Source organism: Urocampus carinirostris, chromosome 9, assembly GCF_059441175.1.
Source record: "Urocampus carinirostris isolate Australia breed hairy pipefish chromosome 9, RoL_Ucar_1.0, whole genome shotgun sequence".
NCBI lineage: Eukaryota > Metazoa > Chordata > Actinopteri > Syngnathiformes > Syngnathidae > Urocampus > Urocampus carinirostris.
Genome location: NC_142357.1, coordinates 22,271,419 through 22,292,732, shown reverse-complemented (window position 1 = coordinate 22,292,732; position 21,314 = coordinate 22,271,419). Strand labels below are relative to the sequence as shown.

Genomic DNA, 21,314 nt, shown 5'->3' with positions numbered 1-21,314 from the left:
CCAGCACCCCCGCGACCCTACTGAGGATAAGCGGTTCAAATAATGGATGGATGGATGGATGGATTTTCTCACTTTCCTTTCCATCGGCAGTCAAGTAAAGAAACAGTGAAGTTTCAGTCCCCCACTAAAGCGCAGGTGAACTTTGCAGTTGCAAAAGTCAGGAGGAAATCTCCAGGTTTTGGGTGATGGTGGTATTGGTGAGGGGGGGACTTTGCAGGAAACAACCCCCCCTGCCCTCCAAGCTTCCTCCTCCACATCTGCCCCCTCCCCCTCCTTATTTTCCTCCTCCTCCTCCTCCTCCTCATCCTGTGTGCAGCGCGAGCAGCCTGGCCAAGTTGCAGAGTGCCGCTCAGTTTGGACCGCGCGGCTGCCGCTAGACGCCGGGGGTCCCCGCAGAGGAGCGCCCGCGTACAAACATCCGCCTGCCCGCCAGCCTCCATGTGCGCGTCCGCCGCGTGTTGAGATCCCGCCGGTTCTCTCTCCCCTCCCCTCTACCCCTCTCCCCCTTCCACTCCCCCCAAAAAGCCCAAAACAAACCGAAGCGACCATGTCCAACCCCAACCACGACCCCTTCTACTCGTCCCCCTTCGGACCTTTCTACCGGAGACACTCGCCCTACGTGGTGCAGCCCGAGTACCGGATCTATGAGATGAACAAGCGGCTCCAGACCAGAACCGAGGTGAGTCTTAGTCGGAAGCGGCTTGCTTCGCCGGCGATCTGCAGAGGTCCGGAGATGCACGGGTCCAAAAAGTCCGAATGTGACACGCGGGGCTGCTTCGTGCTGCGTTCAGGTGCCCAATTAGTTGCGCTCACCTGGTTTATTCTGCGCATCGCGATGATGTTAATAATACCGACTGGTGCTAAGTTTTATAACACAACAACTTTGGTGAGCCGTCATATTTTAAGAGTTTATGGGTTTTGGAGATGACATACTGTCGTGATATATTCACTTACCTAATTGGAATTAAAAACTGTTTAGTTTAAAATATATGTATATTTAGAATATGTACTGTCTCTGCTTAAAAAACAATAACAAAATATCATTCAATAAATAAAATATATCCAAATCCACGGAATAAATAATCCAGGAAAAATAACCATTAAATCAGAAACCCATAAATAACCCAATGTAGACATTGAAGATGCAGGGATGATTATTAATAGACTTAATTCACCTGAAATACACACTCCTGTTATCTTTCTTGCTCTCTTTAGCCAAATAAACAAGTTAACTTTTTCTAAAACATCTTTTTAAAAAGTAGAAATGATTTGACTTAAGAGCGCATTTTTGGTTTTGCAGGCAGTAACCTTGAGTTTATAGTTTGTAGGATAAACAATAAATATGTTTCTATGTAGCTTAAATAGGCCAAAATCGATATTTCTATTTTGTGTTTAGATCATTCTGTCAGGAATTAATTTAAACAGAAAGGCAACCTTCTGCAATTTAAGATTCAATATGCCCTTGATTGAGTCTTTTTTTAATCTTAAAAAAAAAATCAAAGTTTAACTTATGACTCATTTTTTTGTTCTATCGTCTTTAATGTTTCCGTATTTTTTTTCATTCTATGTTTTTCCCCCATTATAGTTTATAACAAAACAATCATTAGTTATTCTTTCTTTGTTGAAATGATGCTTTCAGGAACCCAATTTTGATTCAAGATTTACCTGGATGAGGTGTAAAGTGACATCTAGGTGATGTGTTTAAGCATTTTTGTTTGTTTCTTAGTTTTATTTTTAACTGAAACAGTTTGGTCCCAAAATCAGGCTTAAGCCTTATATTTTATGATAGACATGTCCAATTCAAGGATGAAGCATTTGTAAAAAAAGCATTTCTTCACAGGTAGCAATAATTGCCATTCATTTTAAAATTACACCAAAGAATTTTGATTAAATCACTTGCTTTTATTGTTTTTATATTAAAACATATTTTCACGTGAAGCAATCCTGACATGGAGGTGAAGGTAAAAAAAATTTTTAAGGCATGCAAGCACTCTACCGGCGCACAAAGCTCAGTTTAACTATGTGCACATGTGTGGAGTTTTCTTTCATCCTTTTCTTTTGGTCCACGGGCTCAGGTAGGAGTGGGTATTTCCTCTGCTGTGGGAAGGAATACAGCCGTTTCTCATCCAATCGAAGCGGCTCGTCATTTCCCTTAAAATCAGCACTCCGAGAGTCAAGCGGTTTATCTCTAAAGTCCTTTTTTGAACTGAAATTAACAATATATCAAAATATATGAAATTTTGAATGTGTAAGTGAAACTTTCATTAAAGGGACAGTGTGTATCATTTGATCAATAGATGTCACTGGATTTCGTCATGCATTCGAAAACAATTGCAAATAAGCGCATGGTAGAGTACAAACGGGAGACTCAAACTGACCAAAAAATTACATTTTTTTCTCATTCCCCCCCAACCTTTTGTGGGGCTCTTGTTTTTTGGTGGTGCCCGTAACAGCAAGATAACAGAAAAATATGTCAGCTCCCTCTACGTGACAACATTTCTCGATCTAAGTATTTTGAAAAATGCGCGTATGTATGACGATTACTCAGGGTTGGGTAGGGTTACTTTAACACGATTACTTTCAATTACTTTTGGGTTACTCCAATACCAGATATGCTAATAAAAGACAAAATAAACTAAATATGAATAAAATTACTAAATTTTGTGCAGGCTTGGGGAGTAACGAAATACATGGAACGGCAAAAATGATGTTGGCAAGCTGTTTGGATTTATTTTCATTTTGTCTCCGTCGCATTTTATGTTAGTTTTGCCGGAGATCAAAGAGATCAAAGCCAGGAGAGAAAGCTTACCACGTGTTGTGAGTCATAATTGTATTCATATTTAGTTTCTTTTGTCTTTTATTAGCATATTTGGTATTGGAGTAATCCAAAAGTAATTGAAAGTAATCCAGTTAAAGTAACCCCACCCAACCCTGCGATTAATGTAGTTTATCTTATTATTTAAATCATTATGGTTTTTCTTTTTAAACTTTATAGTTTTTTACCATTGGGAGGTGCTAAATTATAAACACTATCCCTGTTAAATATTTTATTCATTGATGTTTATTTGTACTTTAGTTTAATAACAAAACATATGTATCGGTCATATTGTTAAATAAGATGATTGTCTCATGAAATACATTGTCAAAACGTATTTCAGTGATACTTTTGTATGCCAATAGAGGACAGTTACGTAGTACTACTCTACTTGTATCACACTTTGAGAGTGTTTCTAGTCCAGTTGAGTCCCGGAAATGCGTGTTTTAATACTACAATGGCTCCAATTTGCACAGGGTTGCATACGATCCATTGAAGTCCCCAATTAGTCATCTCAGATCTGAATTAAGAAGAAATTTCTCTGACTCCAATCAAGTACAAAAGAATATTTTGCACATTTTGGAGCGAGATGTGCAATTAAAAGACACATGCAGTGCCTTAATTTGCATACATTTGCATACAAAGCTGCATGTTTTATGGATCTCTGCCTTCTTATAAAACCCTAAACAAGTTGAAGCTAATGCCAGACAACTTTTGAAGCACTTTTGACTAATCACCGACGGCCCCTTCTTCGTCCACAATTTGTCAACTTTTTGTTGATGCAATTAAGAATGAGTACATAAAGTTCAAACGTGGTCACTGCCTAATGTAATATGCTACATATAACTAATTTAATCTTCATTATAGATTCATGGTTCACAGATCCCTTAACTGCCAGGGACGTTGGGGCACGACTCTCTGTGGTATTTCTTGGGCAAGTACAGCATGGTTGAGCCCATTCCTTTCCAAGCTGTTTTTTGGGGGTAGGGGTTTGCTCCCCCCTCAATAAAACCATATAGTACTAGTTTCTTGCTGTCTTGCTGTTTTAGGATAGTGGGAAGTTTGGACATGTTCTAAGGGATGGGCAGGGCACCTGTATGATGCGGCAGGAGTAAATCGGTAAGAGTTGTCGGGCCCTGCTGTTGAACAGAAGAGTGTCACCCTGACTCGAGTGACATGGCCGCTTTCTTATGACCCGTTTCATCTTGAAGGACGAAAGCATGACACACTTGGGTGCCAAGGTGCCGAACTTGTTTGGGTGTTTGGGCATTTGGGTGGGCCATGGTTAATTTTTTTGTGTTTTAGGGGGTATTTTTTTCCTTTTTTTTCTTTCTTTGTGTATGTGTTTTGTTCTGCTGTTGGTCACCCCTCTTGAGGGACATGGCCAGGGTAGATACATAGATAGATAAATAGTACTGGTTTCCATGGTTACCAGTAGCAGGAGAAGCCTCAGATACAACACTTCATCATCTGGTCGCTGTTGATTTTCAGTGTAAAGCGTCATCCTGATGGGCAGTGGCTTTTGCCAGTACTACTCATACTGAGGAAAGCCTATTGAAAAAATGAGTATCAAATTGTGCGATACACATTGCTTGACTTGTGGCTTTCATGCTTTTGTTGAAAAACAACCTCTGTGGCAACTACGTTACGCCCTATGCTTTTGTTACAAATTAGAGTCTCAAATACTCTTTGTCTCTTAAAGGACTTTTCATTTTGTATGGAATTGGATTGACTTTATTCTTGTTGATATTAGCGTTGTGAAACATTGTATGCAACACGATTGGACATGGCACTCTAGGGTAAACATGTTATAAAGACTTTAAAGAGAAACAAAGCTAAACAATTATAAGGATGAAAGACAGAAAAAAAAAACATATTGCTTAGAAACTGGCCTAAGCTACATTAATAGTTTAATGTTTATGAATGAAAAATAATAGTGCATTGTCACAATAGTGCAATAAAATTAAGCACAAAAAATAAGTCACAAGGTGTATAATCTCAACTAGTGGAATAACATTGAGCGCAACAAAAACAGAAAACACCCAAAAACGGTCGCAATATATGTTTTGTGTACAAGGTGAACAGTATTTCTATTGAAAATGTAAACAAATAAACCCCTAGATTGGTAAAATAAATTAATTGGTTCTCAATATAGATTATTTTTAATAATATGGTTGCAGTTAGAGCTGGGATGTCAAACTCAGTTTTGCTCTGGGAACAGATTCCGACTTTCTGTTCTCAGGTGGGCCGGCTCAGTAAAGGAATGGCAACTCCAAATCTGAAGTTCTGTTTTTCAGTCTTATGCTTTATCGTTCAGAATACTTTAGTAGCCAACCTTTAGTATTATAATCACGGATGACAAGGGATATTTTCTAAGTACAACACATTCAAAAACAATTGAGAAAAAATATATTTAAATGTTTGGCATTGAATTTGTTAACTGGTTCATATAAACAGTTGAATGAATGCAGTTTTACACCTGAAACAACTCACCACAAATAAATATTACCGTATTTTCCGCACTATAAGGCGCACCTAAAAGTCTTATTTTTTTTCAAAAGCTGACCATGCGCCTTATAACACAGTGCGCCTTATATATGGCTCAATATTAAATTCGCAGGTCTCGCAACTACGAGAAACAGCCGCCGACTCCATTTTTCGCGCTGTGCATACTGGGAAATATTAAACGATTGGTAGTTGCCGGGGCTCGTGTTGTATTTGTTTACTAAGTGGCAAAATGGCTACCCCATTAAACTGCTTAATTCATATTCAACAAATACAGTATTTGTCTGAATCCAGGGTTATGACTGGTGAAGATGTAAAGCACAATTTACCTTAAACAAACGCAGAATTATTCAGAATGTCACGTTTGAGAGAGAGAGAGAGCGAGAGAGAGAGAGAGCGAGATTCTCTTTCATACGTGCATTTGTATAAGAAAATGGCTCCTGTTAAGAGACACGCGTACAACGCCGAGTTTAAACTCAAAGCGATCAGTCACGCAGCACAACACGGCAATAGAGCGGCAGCGAGAGAGTTAAACTTAAATGAATCGATGGTACGGAAGTGGAGAAAGGATGAAGATAAGCTCCGCCAAGTAAGGAAAACTCAACAAAGTTTCCGTGGCAATAAAGCAAGATGGCCAGAGTTAGAGGAGACACTTGAACAGTGGGTTGTTCAACAAAGAGCGGCAAGCAGAAGTGTCAGTACGATAACTATACGTATGAAGGCAACAGCGCTGGCACAAAAACACCGGACGTGTTGGATGGCCCATTCACTGAGATATGGTCAATTCGAACACAGCAGAAGAAGAATTCGAGGGATTCGTCGATGAGGAGCTTATAGAGTGATCTTTGTTTTTCTTTTGTGTGTTTACGTTTTACATTTTACAGTTATTATGTTTTTGCTTTGCACTCGTTGTTTTTGCACATTACGAGTGTCACTTTATTGCGATTGCACTAACGTTTCATTTAAAATAACAGTATCAGACGTTTTTTTCTTTGCGTGTTGACTAAATGGACAAAAAATAAAATGATATGTCGATGTTGTTCAAAGATGTTAAAGATGTGTCACGAAAATGCTTTACCTCAGAGAAAATAATAAAACGGCTGTTTATTTATTTTGGGAGTGAATTGAGTTGTGGAAAGCTTGTTTGTTAATAAAGTTTGACCTTTTTGAATGGTTTGTTGACATTCCCTTGAGCGTGGCAACATCTAGAGGTTGCATAAAGTAACTACATTCTCTACTGTAGTCAAGTCGTCACATTTATTTACCGTAAATAGCCCTTAATCCCAAAAATGTCTCGAAGGACTGCACAGGATTACAATTACAAAATTGCACAATTACCTGATCTTAAACCAGCATGCGCTTATAGCGCCTTATAATGGGGTGCGTCTTATGTATGGCATAAGTTTTAAAATATATCATTCATTGAAGGTGCGCCTTATAACATGGTGCGCCATATAGTGCGGAAAATACGGTACTTGACCACGGTATACAAACTTGAGTTTGTAATGTTTCCTTAATTGTCATAATGGTTTCAGTTTTACTGGTCTTTTAAAAAAAGAACCAGTGGGATAGTGGCCAGAGAGAGCGTTTGGATAGCATTTATTTGAGAAGTCATAACTTTTGATAGAAATGACCCACAGACTCCTGTTTTTTTGACATACTAAGAAATTTATGGCGGCCGGATCAAATCATCAAGCAGGTCGGCTTGGTCCCGCGGGTCATATGTTTGAGATCCCTGAGTTAGTGGATGTTTGTTTGTATTTTATTTTTTTGTAAAGAAAAATTTAAAGGCAGACAGCAGCAGCTTGCAGATGGTGACTTTTTTTCCCTTAAGAGGAACTTAAAGCCGAGCGAGGCGGCGCGCTGTAGCCGCGCAATGCATTATTCATATATATCGCCGAGCGCTCTGTCCAAGACCCCCACAACCCCCCAACACACACAAGCTGAGCTCGCACAAACGCCATAAAACACGCTCGTGTGTATGTGTGCACCCAATCTAATGAGATGTATGTAAAATCCTGCCTTTACAAAGATAATAATGCAGACTTGTGATTTGGATTGACAGCTGTCAGTTAGGCTGTCCTGCTGGCATACATATAAATACCTCCCTCAAATAAACGCCTTGTGTTTGCTATCGGTGGGAGAAAAAAAGACAAGTCAAATGTCCTCGATTCATAAACACTGTCCGGGGTTTTACTCGGATCAAATTGTGGGTGGATGCGCATTCGAATGTAGTGCCCCCTGCTGGATCAAAAAATACCCACATGCATTTTCTTTCTTCTTTGACATCTTTGACATATACGTAGCCCATTGAGAATTGGATTAGCAGGTTGCAGAAGCACACGAAGACAGGCATTTGTGTAAAACTTCCAGGGATGTATTGTTTATTTTTTGCAGAGAACATTTTTTTTTTTGCAGTTGCCGATTGCTAAGTTCATAGTTTAGTGTACAGTATTTCTCAAAGCCCAAAATTGGATCACTGGTTTTTAGTGGGTTATGGGCCTTTGTCCTGGCAAAATAATGCTAAGAAGAATGAAAAAACGGAGGGTCATTTACATAGTAGATGGCGATAATGCCTTGCTCAATCTCTTCATCCTATTCAATCGGGGCCGTTCCAATTGTGTTTGAGAGGGACCACATCTCATTGTATTCTGATTTTGTTTGTTTTCATTACTTTTTCCGCCCATAATACTTCCCAAAAGAGTTAGTTATTCGTAATAGTAAAAGTAGGAAACAAAGACAACTACGGTCAAGTCCAAGAAAGAAATTGTTGCAAAACATGAAGATATTGTATGAGTATCTGCCATTGAAGCACTGCTTGAAGGTACATTAAATGGTTTCATAGTGATATATTTCTAGCTTTTTTACCAGTTTTTGTAAAAAGTGTTGTATTATGAGGGAGGTTACAAGTGAGGACACAAGAAGCAATTCCAGAGTTCTTAATTGGGGAAGGGGATTGAACACAAAGGGCTCAGATACAGGAAGGAAAAAGAAAATCAAAAAACTGAAAAACACAGTCCATAAAAAAGCGGCTAGTAAAAAGGTAAAGTCTTACGAAAGCTTAGCCTTGACTGGTGAGTGATGTGCGCCAATCTCCACTGTTCGAAGTAGATGATCCGATATATACATATTTTTAACTGCTAGAGTTAATGAGCACCCGGTGTGCTCGATTAGCAATTCAAACACTACGGCGCCCTCTAGCTGGTGTAGGTGAGATTTACCCTCACAATGATCTTTATCATCTACACAATTCAGATATTATCGTTGTTTAGGTACACTGTTTTTTAATATTTTGGGTACCACACCACCTAAATTGCATATTACCGAATCTTATTGCAATATGTATTCTGTGCAGCACTATTTAGTTATTCTATATAACCCGCTACAGTGGGCATTTGCACGTCACACTGGGTATTTGTATATTGTATTCTTTTTGCTTTATTATTGTATTGTTCTCAGCTCAGGGATGCTGCTGGAAATGTGAATTTCCCTTCGGGGATGAATCTATCTATCTATCTATCTATCTATCTATCTATCTATCTATCTATCTATCTATCTATCTATCTATCTATCTATCTATCTATCTATCTATCTATCTATCTATCTATCTATCTATCTATCTATCTATCTATCTATCTATCTATCTATCTATCTATCTATCTATCTATCTATCTATCTATCTATCTATCTATCTATCTATCTATCTATCTATCTATCTATCTATCTATCTATCTATCTATCTATCTATCTATCTATCTATCTATCTATCTATCTATCTATCTATCTATCTATCTATCTATCTATCTATCTATCTATCTATCTATCTATTAAACCTTTTTTAATATGTGTCTATTTTTTAGCAGTTTTACTTTTAGCGTATATGCAATGCAGGCTTATGTGCGATTATATGAGGTACTTGAAGTAATTTTGGTTTTGATGGTCATTTTGTTTTTGGGGAAAAAAAATCACGTGTATATACTGTACTATCTGTCCTTTGAACTGCATAATATTTTCAATGAATTTGAGAAGTGGAAGTTGCTGTTTGTCATTAGGGTAGAATGGTTGGACCGCAAGTCGGACCACTAGAGAACCACTTGTTTAGTATACATCAATGAATTCTGAACGTGCAAAAAGTCGTTGTTCTGACATAGATAAACAAAAACACATTATTTTGAATGATCATTGTTGTGGGTTCCTAGAAGGAACACAAATTCACAAGGCAAGGCATTTGTGTTTAATAGAAATATATCTTGGTACACAGCAAAGTGAATCAGGTTGAACTTGGCAAACTGTGGCAAACACGAGTTCAAGCCTAGCTTGAGGCATTTTGTTGACAGCAGATTTAAGCTTTCTGGTTTTCATCTGGCTGCACTGCTCATCCTGTAAAGTTCAACTGTTAAGCCATCTTTTTTCCCCAATTATTTTTTTTTATAGTGTCATTCAATCTTTTGCTTATAGTGACTATGTCAACACTTTTTCCTGCAAATATAATTTGGTTATGATAGATTAACAAAATTATCTTACACTTAGGCACTCTTAAATACCGACCACCTTCTTGTCCAGATTACTCACCACCTTGATCAAAAATAATAATTTCTCTAAGATTCTAAAGTCTTGAGTGGCTAATTGATGCTTGGCTGTATTTTTTACACTAAAAAAAAGAGTAACGCTAGCTACTAAGAATCCTTAATGCAAGGCTAGCAATATTCACCAATGCGTCCGACAAGTTAATTCAATTTCATAAATAAGAATGGAGAACATCTGTTGTTTCATTTAAAGTTTGTTAAAAAGTAATCAAAATATAATTTATATTTTTTATATTCTGGACTACAAATCTATAAATTCATAAAAAAAAACATTTATGAAGGAATCGCTTAATTTAAGATTTGAAACCAGATTTTCTCTATGTTTTATGACTTATATATATTTTTTCAAATTCCGATTTTTTTTTAGAAATGTAAACTTCCCTCTTACTGTAGTATTAATTTCATGCGGGTTATAGTCTAGTGTGCCTTAACTACGAAAAATATTCCACACAAGAACATTTTTAAAGATGCACTTTTTTAAACTCTGCACCTTATAGTCCGAAAAATACAGAACTTTCACCATAATTATTGCAATGTTTAACAAAATATACTTACTTTTAATACACATTTAAAAACTAGGTTGTGCTATTTTTTCAATTCGATATATAAAATTACATGTATATTTCGTGATATTTTATTATATTATTGATAAGTTCAAAGTCTTGTGGACATAAATAAGGAGACAATACATCAATTGATTTTGAACTTGCAAGAAGAACAGGGGGAGAGAGACAAAACGTCAGATAAGAAATTCCAACCTATTTTTAAGGACTCTCCCTCAGCCCTTATTTTCTATTGAATATCCTACCCTACACGAGCCGTGTAGGGTGTAGAAATCAAAGAACATGAAAATAAACAGTTGATAGGGACAATGATTGTCACGAAACGGAACGGGAAGCAGGAAGAAGAAACTCATTTGCGTAGACGTCCTCACACTTTAATTGAGAAAGAAAAGTTCAAACACAGGCAAAACTACAAACTAGGCATATCCTGAATTAAACAGAACTTGCAGGAATCCCTCAGAATGTTACACCAAAGTGCAACAAAATCCCACAAGCACAACAAGTTTTCAACAACGATCTGGCGAAACGCAGTTCAAAAGAGGACGTTTAAGTACCCACAAAAATAATCGGTAAATGCAAGTCAGCCGGTGTCAAGGGGTGGTGCCAGCTGGGCTCCATGGCAACCGTGCAGAACCTGACAATGATGTGAATAGTTCATAATAGTCAAATCAATGAACAACAGAGTGCAATAAGAGATAAAAATTACGAATTTGCATCCTCTGCAATCTCCTTTGCGTGTATCCACTATTAAAGACAAATAAACTTATCAATTGTTTAATGGGTAATTTTTGAATGAATTGCTCATTGTTTTATTCCTTATAAAGACATGATACATTGACTATGACTATATATTGAATATAAAATAATATTGAATTATTTTATTTCATTCAAATGGTAAATTACACAGTACAAAAGTACAAGATTTAGTGTGTTTAATTATATAACATTTCCCTCAGAATGGTATACTGTAGAAATTGATTATTATGCTTTTTTATTGCATTTTGTTTAGTCCTGCAGGAGCTGTATGGAATTTTGATTGTTTTTACTCTCTGCGGCCATCTCCTGGCTTCATTGCAACCTCAGTAAACTCAGTTCCTAGATACGCTTGAATATACTCTTCTATTTTCATCTTTCTTGGGGTCTGGGTTGGCGTTTTGGACTCTTTTAGAAGCAGGCCTTTTCTTACTCACCAATTTACCATAAAAACCTGGGGGGAGGAGCATGATTTCACTCTCCAACATTCCTTCGAGCCCCCATTCCTCAAACGTAACGAGTTCCGCCCTAAACAGCTCTGAAAAATTTAAGATAGAAGCAAAAAAAACAACTTAAGGGCTCTTTAAACGCAAATTTGACATTGACAACGACGAACCCCACCGTTAAGGAACATATCCAAAATTTTAGATAATATAACCCTACAATGTGAAGAAAGAAACTCACTAACTTTCCTCCTAATATATTTGCTTTATTTCGGTGTCACACACAAAAAAATCTTTAACATATTTTTTTGACCCAAGTGAACTCCTTTCTTTGCTTTGCAGAAGACCAATGAAGCAAAACAAGTCACCTGTTAGTTATTCTGTTGTCTGTAACCGGAAAAGGTGAACGACCCTGGCGCAGCGCCACCTTGTATGAAAGTCATCTCAAGTCAAGTCCCCCCCTACCCCCTTCGATAGAAACCTTCCCATTTGTCTTATTCATGAGCGAGCGTTTGAAAGCGTCGGACTGCCGTTCACACTCAAGGACTTGACATTTGGAGGAGACTCGCGTTCGCTCCCTGGAGGACACCGGCATCTCGCTGAGAGTTTCCCGCGTGTCGTCTCTTACATGTTTTGCCTAAACGTCTTCAATCGCGTCTACCAAACCGTCAATGCAAACATGTTTTATTATTGAGGTGGCACGCAGTGACACAGAGAACCATACTTCATTCTGTCGCTGTGGGATGCAAGTTTTCAAACCTTACTGGAACGTTCTGCAAGAATAGTATCACGAGGATTATAAGTTTTGGCAGTTTGTTTTACGTTGTGGGAGTTGAACAAACTCTGAGGGAAAAGTAACCTTTGATTTTGAAAAAATTTAATCCCTCCTTTTTCATGGTTAATGAGGACCAGACGCCGCCCCGGCGATATGTGAAATCTGCAAAGTAGTGCTGCCCCCAAACCTCTTTAAAAAATGAATGGATGGTGAGCAGTGGGCGGCACAGCGGCTGAGTGGTTAGCGCGTGCGCGGCACGGTTCTGAGGTCATGGGATCAAATACAGCTAACAGCCTTTCTGTGCGGAGTTTGCATATTCTTCCTGTGCTTGCGTGGGTTTCCTCCGAGCACTCCGGTTTCCTCCCACATTCCAAAAACATGAATGTCAGGTTAATTGTCCGGTCCAAATTGTCCCAAGGTGTGAATGAGCGAGTGACTTGTGTGCCCTGTTACTGGCTGGCAACCAGTTCAGGGTGTCCCCTGCCCACTGCCCGAAGACAGTTGGGATGGGCTACAGCACCCGTGACCCTACTGAGGATAAGGGGTGCAGATGGATGGATGGTGAGCATGTGTTTTTGCAACGTTGAAAAAAATGTTAAAAAGGAAGATGTTCACCTACTGTTGTTCTGTCCAATACGGAAACATTGTAGTGCTCTCACGCCAGGTGGAGGTAGGCCGACGCATTAGTTTTTACCTGAAGTGACTTGAGTAACTCACCGTTAATTTTAATGCAATCTAAAGTAACACACTTACGATGGTCTTCAGGTTAACTCAAAACAATGACATTTTGAAAAAGGTTGATGCATATTTTTCAACTTGAGATGTACTGAGACCGGGAAATAGGGAGCACGAAGTCGCGAGGGGTTACAGTATTATGAAGACCAAAGAATATCTGCTTTGATACAAACTTTTAGACTTCCTACGCCTTTTCAGGCATTGGGTTTGTTGCGTAGAGTCCTGATGTCATGAGATCAAACCTTCCTGTGTGGAGTTTGCATGTTCTCCCCGTGCTTGCGTGAAATTCCTCAGGGCACTCCAGTTTCCTCCCAGATCCCCAAAACATGCATGTCAGGTTAATTAGCCGGTCCAAATTGTTTTCCTAGGTGTAAATGAGCGACTGAGCTGTCTGTCTCTGTGTGCCCTGCGACTGGCTGGCACTGCCCGATGATTGCTGGGATATGCTCCAGCTCCCCCGCGACCCTACTGTGAATAAGCGGTGCAGCAAATGAGATGAGATGGGATGATATATATATATTTATATATTGAGGGATATGACCAAAGTAGCTAGATAGAATAGATATATGTATATGTATAGGTGTAAATTGGTCTTCAGAGGCTGGATTGGCAAAATTGTAAGAAATTGACCTTTCAAGAGACGTTACGTAACAATCTTAAAATGTTGGCTTTGCAGCAAAATATAACTTTTTTTCTGTCTTTTAGGGTAAATATTCTTCAGACTTGTTTGTGATCACTCAGGAGGAATATACATACTAAAAATAGTTTGACTCGGAGAAACTGTTATTGGGGACTAATAGTTCTTGCTATTATAGTTTCAAATTGATCCTAAAATTTGGGCTTCTTATCAAAATTTTGTAAGGGAGAAAGTTGGCATAACCTCTTTTGGTGGTCTGGTCTTTACTGCCATTTATATCTGGCACTAGTTGAAACTGTCTGCGGGTTCTGATCTTTTCCCCCAAAAAACAAAGAAAGGTTTCAAAAACAAACTTTTCCATCGGGGGTCCCAGAGCAGTACATGCTCTGTCCTTTCAAGCAGCGATTGGAAAAGCTCACGTGCAAAATGAAAAAGAGCAAAAAGCCAAAGTGTCGCGCTGCTGTCGGGATTGACCCTGCAACCCCAAAGACTTAAGCGCTTTTGGCCCTATGATGACTGCGCCCGTGTTTCCATCGCCGCCTTATTACCACCCTGGTCCGTACTTATTACCTGCCGGTTCTACTGTCGCCGCTATCCCATTACCTTCGTTTTCGACCGCCACGACCCCTCAACGACCCGCGACAATCTTAAACGGGGCTTTGATGTGGCTTTGATGCGACGCCGCGGCTCCGTTGTTTCTCGCTTTTCTCTGATTTACGGGGCAAATTTGACACTTAAGCGTATGCAAATGAGGCGGCGGATTAACATTCAGAGGAGGAGCTTGCTGCGACCTCCGTCGCGCTAAGACCATTAGCATAGAGGGCATTAATATGCAGCGCAGGCACAATAACGCTGTAAGTAATGCAGGAAGACAAAAGCCTTGGGGGGGTTTGTTTTGTTTTGTTTTTTTCAGGAGGGGGCGCTGTTATGACACTTCATTACAACTGGAACACAACACATTAAGCTGTTTTCATTGTGGGGCAACTATGCATGAATCCTAATGACGAGCGGTATATGCACTGGCCCTTCTACAATTATTCCATCACGGATCTAGCTTATATCTAGAGTTTCTCTTATCTTAAAAAACATTGCCCCATGAGGAATAACTAAAAACCAAGAAATCTGTTCCCGGGCTCCCAAAATTATTTAAGTTAACCCTAATTAGTATTCCAAGTCCCGCAAAAGTATGATTTTTTTTTTTTTATGAATCATGAAAGCTCATCAGAACATGAAACAGACTAGATTACGACACAATAAACATAAAACGAGAGGTACTGTACATAATGTAAAAAAGCAAAGAATAAAATAAATAATAAATGAAAATAATAATTAAAAAAAAAAACTTACCTTTTAATTTTAACTGTGGAAAACGAATACCATGCCGGGATTTACATATACGCACCGGGTTGCCAGGTAGAACTCATGGAGCGGAGAATGCCAGCGCAGACTGTACTGTATTTTTGACTTCGTATTCTGAAACACCTTTGTAACTGGAGGCAATATTTTCCCATTAAGGTACTTAATAACCTGAAACTTTTGTATGGAGAGACATCTGTAAGTAGCGGTACCACAGTACTTTATTTACTTTTACACATACAGTAGTGTCATTATATTTTGATCATTTTCATTTGGCTAGATGAAAAAGCCTGACAGGCCGCATTTGGCCCGTGGGCTGTAGTAGCAGCAACATCTATTGGTCAATTAATGCACACTCTCCCTTTAACTATGTTAATGAATTTTAGTGGTGCTAACATGATTAAAAGCAGCTAGTGGCACCAACATAAGTGCTCGCCAACACAGGCGACTGACTTCCTCAAATAAATCGGCTTGTTTCTGTTCCGCGCATCCGTCCCCGTTTTGTGCTTTTGTACCCTCCTGTGCTTTCATTCTTGTCTCGCGCTTTTGTCCCCATCTCGCACTTTTGTCTCCCTCCTGCGCTTTTGTCCCTGTCCCATGCTTTAGTCCCCAACTTGCACCTTCTTCCCTGTCCTCATTTTGGTTCTTGTCCCGTGCCTTCGTTCCGAGCTCGTTCTTTCGTTCCCGGCCCGTGCTTTTCTTCCCATCCCGCACTTTTGTCCCCGTCCCACACTTTCGTCCTTGTCCTAAGCATCCGTTCTGCGCTTTTGTCCCCCTCCCATGTTTTTGTCCCCGTACCGCGCTTTCGTCCCTGTCCCGCGCTTTCATCTCTGTCTCGGGCTTTCATCCCCGTCCCGCACTTTTGTCCCCATCCCACGCTATCGACCCATCCTGTGCTTTGGCCCGCCCAGCGCTCGTCCTTGTCTTTACTATTCCCGTCTTAAAACAAGCCTTCTGAGTCGGGAGAGTTCATTACGAGCAAATCCCTCGCTGCTGTCACGGCAAAGGAGTGGATGTGGCCCCTATTGCCCTCACACATGCGTCACATTGACACCCAAAGGACTTACAATGCAGGGTCAAGTTGAATGGGAAGGATTAAGGTGGACCGTCGGGAGAGCAAAAAATGTCCCCCACATACTCCCTGAAATCATCTGCATTAAGTCGGAAATGAACGCTTGCTTCAAAATGACACCAGCAGGAAAGAGAAGACTAACTCTCATTACTTAGGGTCAATATTGTGGACCAGGGTTGGGAGTAACGGAATTCATGTAACGGTGTTACGTAATTAACTTTTAATGTATTCCGTTACAGTTACAGAAAAAAATATGTCACTTAGGTTTTGCAGGATTTATTTCAAACTATATTTTAAAACTATATTTAAATATATTGTACATAATGTGCTGATAGACTAATTGTGTATCTGTATCTGTTGCGGAAACTACCAAATCATACACTGCGGTGCAGGTCAAGTCAAGTCATGTTTATATGTATAGCCCTTAATCACAGAGTCTCAGAGGGCTGCACAGACCACAGATTATTGCAAACCACAGACTATTATGACACCATGCCCTGAACTAAAACCTACATGAGGGCAAGTAAAAACTCAAAGACCTCAACATGAGAAAAATGAAGAAAACTTGAGAAGGGACCACACATGAGGTAATCCAGCTTTCAGGATGACCAGGCCTAGATGGATGTTGTAATAACAATTAGTACACAGATATTGTCGACAGGATATATAGGTCATTCATAAGCTACAGAAAAGAAGTGTTTTAAGCCTAGATTTAAACTGTTCCACTGAGGTTGCAGATCGAATCTCAGGGGGCAGAGCACTTCTCTTTTCATCTGTATTTTATTTCTCCTTCAGTGTAGCTCTGCATTTTTCTAAGGAGAGCACAGTTGCCCGCTACTGATACATTCAGGGACATTTTGTAAATACGATTGATTGTCTTGTTTTTTTATTTTGCAGTTAATTGGTGTTTAAAAATCACTACACGATCACTGTATTGTTATAACGAGAGACTTAGCCTGGTAAAACTGAATATTGTCAAGAGGTTTGGGATTCCCTCTTCAAACAGGTAAAATTTGAACTTGGACACAAAACATCCCAGAGTTTGTTGTAAATTTAGAAAGTGAACAAACAATATTGGGTTCGTAATGTCTTCCTGATATTAAATACAGAGCATATCTCATCTGCTATGTGAAAGAGAACGTTTTATTTTTGCTTAATAAATTATACAACGTGATTCAAATTTAAGCACTTTTTGTAGGACTGCAAGCAACTACCTGACCTTGGTTTCCTTCAATTCTGTTTCAAGGTTAGATCAGTCATTCATCTTTTTTAGCATGGTTGGTATTGGAGTAATACAAAAGTAATCAAGTTTCATTACTGCAATATTAAGTTATTTGGATTACTGATTACATTTTCCAACAGGTAACTAGTAACTGTATTTTTACCGATACCCTCCCTGCTCTCTTGTGGACTTGTAGTGCATTTCATCCCAAACAAATCGATAAAAATGGATAGCCTTCCCCATGCAGTCGAAGGAATTGCCAATTAAACTTGTGAATGTGCTCAAGTATTATTTCCCCCCTTGAGTAACCGGTGTACTTTTCTGAAATGTTACCAGCTCAACACTTTCAGATTGTGTCACTCAAACATGACCAAGTGCACCAAAGGATGTTCCCATGGAAGGATAAAAAGTCTGAAAAAGCAGCAGGATGCTCACACAATAGGTACACCTTTTTCCTTTCACGCCCAACACCGTCCTTGCTCCGATAACATGGCAGATCATGCAAGAATAAGTTGAATTGCTTAAAAGACATTTAAAACACCCGGAGACGTTTCTGGCACCAAATTAGGGGTGTCAATTCTTAAATGTGTGAACAATAACCGATGTAGGAAACTGAAATGAAGAACATCAAATCAGTGTTTTTTAATCAGTTTGCTCTGCGACCTTTTTTTGCCGGAGAATATTGCTCAAATTTATCTTCACAAAAAAGTATGCTGTTGTTCAGTATCTTTGCTTCATTCTTCTGTTCATCTGAGTGACTAATATTCATCCATATCAGTAGGTGGCAGCAGATTACATTTTCTTTTCTTTCCATCCATCCATCCATTATCTGCACCGCTTATCCTCAGTAGGGTCACAGGGGTGCTGGAGCTCATTCCAGCTATCTTCGGGGCAGGGGACACCCTGAACTGGTTGCCAGGGCACACAGAGACAGACAAGCAATCACTCGTTCAGTCACACTTACGGACAATTTGGACCAGCCAATTAACCTGATATGCATGTTTTTGGAACGTGGGAGGAAACCCTCACAAGCACGGGGAGAACATGTAAACTCCACACAGGAGGATTCACCCAAATGACCTCAGAACTGTGCCACGGACACGCTAACCACTTATACCCCGTGCCACCTTTTCTTTTTATATATTTCCATATTTCTTATGTCTATATTAATTTAATGCACACTCGTTTTATGCACATCGTTATTTATTTTTTTTTCATTAAAAATCGGTATAAAATTTAGTTTTCAACTTTATTCAGCTCAAACTAAGCATTGTAAGAGACAATCATTTATTGACAATTTAAACTAGGAACACAATGCCAACATGAAATTTACAATGTATTTATTTAATGTCCTTCAAAGTCCGATTCATCATCATATACACCAAAGATTCGTTTCGGTTATCGTTCTTTTTTGCGTTTTATTATATCTTTCGGGATGACTTTCTATTTTCTCCATTCTATAACATTCGTTTCTGGTATCGTGAGTAAAAATAGTGCGATAATGAGATAAATCTAATGTCTTTTTCTTATGTCATGTCATCTGCTCATGAGGTTTTACTGAGAAATGCATCTAATAACTTACTTTGCTTGATGAAGCTGTTAACATTGCATTACCAAAATGGTCAAATAAATCAAACTAAGTAAAAATCATGCTCATAATTCTGCTGATTTTAAAGGTATTTTTATTTTACTTAGTAAAACAATATTGTCCTATTGACATGCAGATCATTGTTGTTCATTATAAGTTGTATGTTTGCTAATTCTCTAGAAATACAGGAAAATATAGTAAAACTTGAAAACAGGTTCCAAATATATTAAAATCTTAAATACAGGCAAAATTAACATATTACTTCCGAAGCAATGGTGACCATAAAAACTTTGGACTATTGATTCAAGCCACATGATAATTTAAGCAATAAAAAAAAAGTGATGCCGGGATTTAATTTTCTTTTTTTTTTAACATTTTCGACACGGATCGAAAAATGTTGGGAATCACTGTACTTGACATCTTTCCAAATTCAAAATAGCACAATTTCATTCAATCTAATTTAGCATGAAAAAAAAAAAAAAAATACACACACATATATACATACTATTTTTCATTATATATTTTTTAACTATTTTTGGTCCTACAACACTCGCTTCCCAAACTGGTCTAGGACCCAATGTTTGTAAAAAAAGAAAGAAAAAAGAAAATATATGTATTTAGGACCTGGGAAATTATAAGGAAAATAGCTTGAATCCCTGGTGCGCTGGGATGCTTCACATAACCGAAATGCTAGCCACAAGTACCTTTCCTAAGCTGATTAGCCAAAAAAGTGGATTTTATACATCCTTTCTACCCACGCATAAAGCAGACTGCTGGAGATTTGCTTGAAGCCTACACAAACCTCCCTCCCTCCTCCCTTCCCAAATTCTTACGTTGTCGTAAAATAGTCAACCGGAATATATTTCATCATTTTAAAAACAAAAAAGGGAAAAAGGGGCTCCGAGTTAGTTAGCAAGCATCTCTCGCTTTCTGCATGTTTCATCATTTTGCTAATATTCTCAGTGGGATGAACTTGCTTGAACTCTTGCACACAAAAATAAGGGGCAGACTACGGCTGCTGACGACTGTTTATTTTCCTCCCGTGCGTCTATTTATTTTGGAGCTCACACTAGGAAAACTTAATGAGTGTAAAATCCTAAAAATCACATTATTTTTCCCCACGTCCAAATACTTAAACAAATATTAGCGCTTGTGATGAAGAGCGTTCCTATGCAAAGTTCTACTTCGATTTGGTATTCAGATTCATGTTGCTGGTCGTTTTGTTTGGTGGTCAAAAAGTATTTTAAGTTGTGTGTTGCCATGGGGATGTAGTTGGGAAAAACACATTAGTGGGTGTGTCGAACTTTCACTGCGACTTGTTGCTAGGCGGAATTCATTTGTGGTTGTGTTAAACTTCAACTTGCTTACTTGCTGCCAGGCAGAGGTTGTTAAGTTAAATCTTTTTGTGATGGGTTCAAAGTTGCTGCTATGCAGTGGAGAAAAAAACACTTGGGTTAAAGGCTTGTTGCAACGCATTAGTTACTTTAATCCCTTTTTTTTTTTTTTGCGAGGGTCTTGTTCCAAAAAAGTCCAGGGATAGTCAAAATCTACATAATAGAAACCATCCATCCATCATTTGCATCGCTTATCCTCACTAGGATCGCGGGGGTGCCAGAGCCCATTCCAGCTATCTTCAAGGCAGTGGGCAGGGGACACTCTGAACCGGTTGCAAGCCAGTTGCAGGGCACCCAGAGACAGACAACCAATCACACGCTCACTCATACCTAGGGATGATTTGGACTATCCAATTAACCTGAAATGCATGTTTTTGGGATGTGGTAGGAAACCGGTCTGTCTGGTGGAAACCCACACAAGCATGGGGAGAACATAGAAACTCCGCACAGAAAGGCTGATAGCTGGATCTGAACCCATGACCTCAGAACTGCTCCGCAGCCGGTTTAACCACTCATCCATCCTAATAGAAACCTTTATTTATTTAGCTATTAAATAATCTAGATTGAAACTAAAGAACAAATCCTGTTTTCAGGCTCAAGCATTTGTTTAACAAATAAAATAACTGTACCTTCCTTGTCATGAATCAGCTCAGGATCAGGACCCAAACGCGTGACGTTACTCACACAAGCCTTATATTTTAGGGATAATGGGGAGTCATGCACGTTAAGTAGCAGTCTGGCGTGAAATGATAGGAAGCCAGAGGCCGACGAGATCGACACTAATTGCCCGAGTTGTTATCTGACAGATGGGGTGGATAATGGACAGTGCGGGACAGACAGGATACATAATGAAACAGGATATCGAAAATA

The 21,314-nt window shown here is 39.0% G+C and overlaps 1 protein-coding gene across 4 annotated transcripts in view; it reads left to right on the top strand.

Annotated features, from left to right (window-relative positions):
- The first annotated feature begins 321 nt into the window (after positions 1-321).
- The window catches only part of ldb2a (LIM domain binding 2a), a 131,819-nt gene continuing 110,826 nt past the window's right edge, over positions 322-21,314 (top strand). For all 4 annotated transcript variants that reach the window (XM_088343262.1, XM_088343261.1, XM_088343260.1 and 1 more), the window contains exon 1: positions 322-679. In XM_088343262.1, the coding sequence (XP_088199388.1) occupies positions 548-679 (132 nt within the window). In that variant the 5' untranslated portion in view covers positions 322-547. The remainder of the gene's footprint in view (positions 680-21,314) is intronic.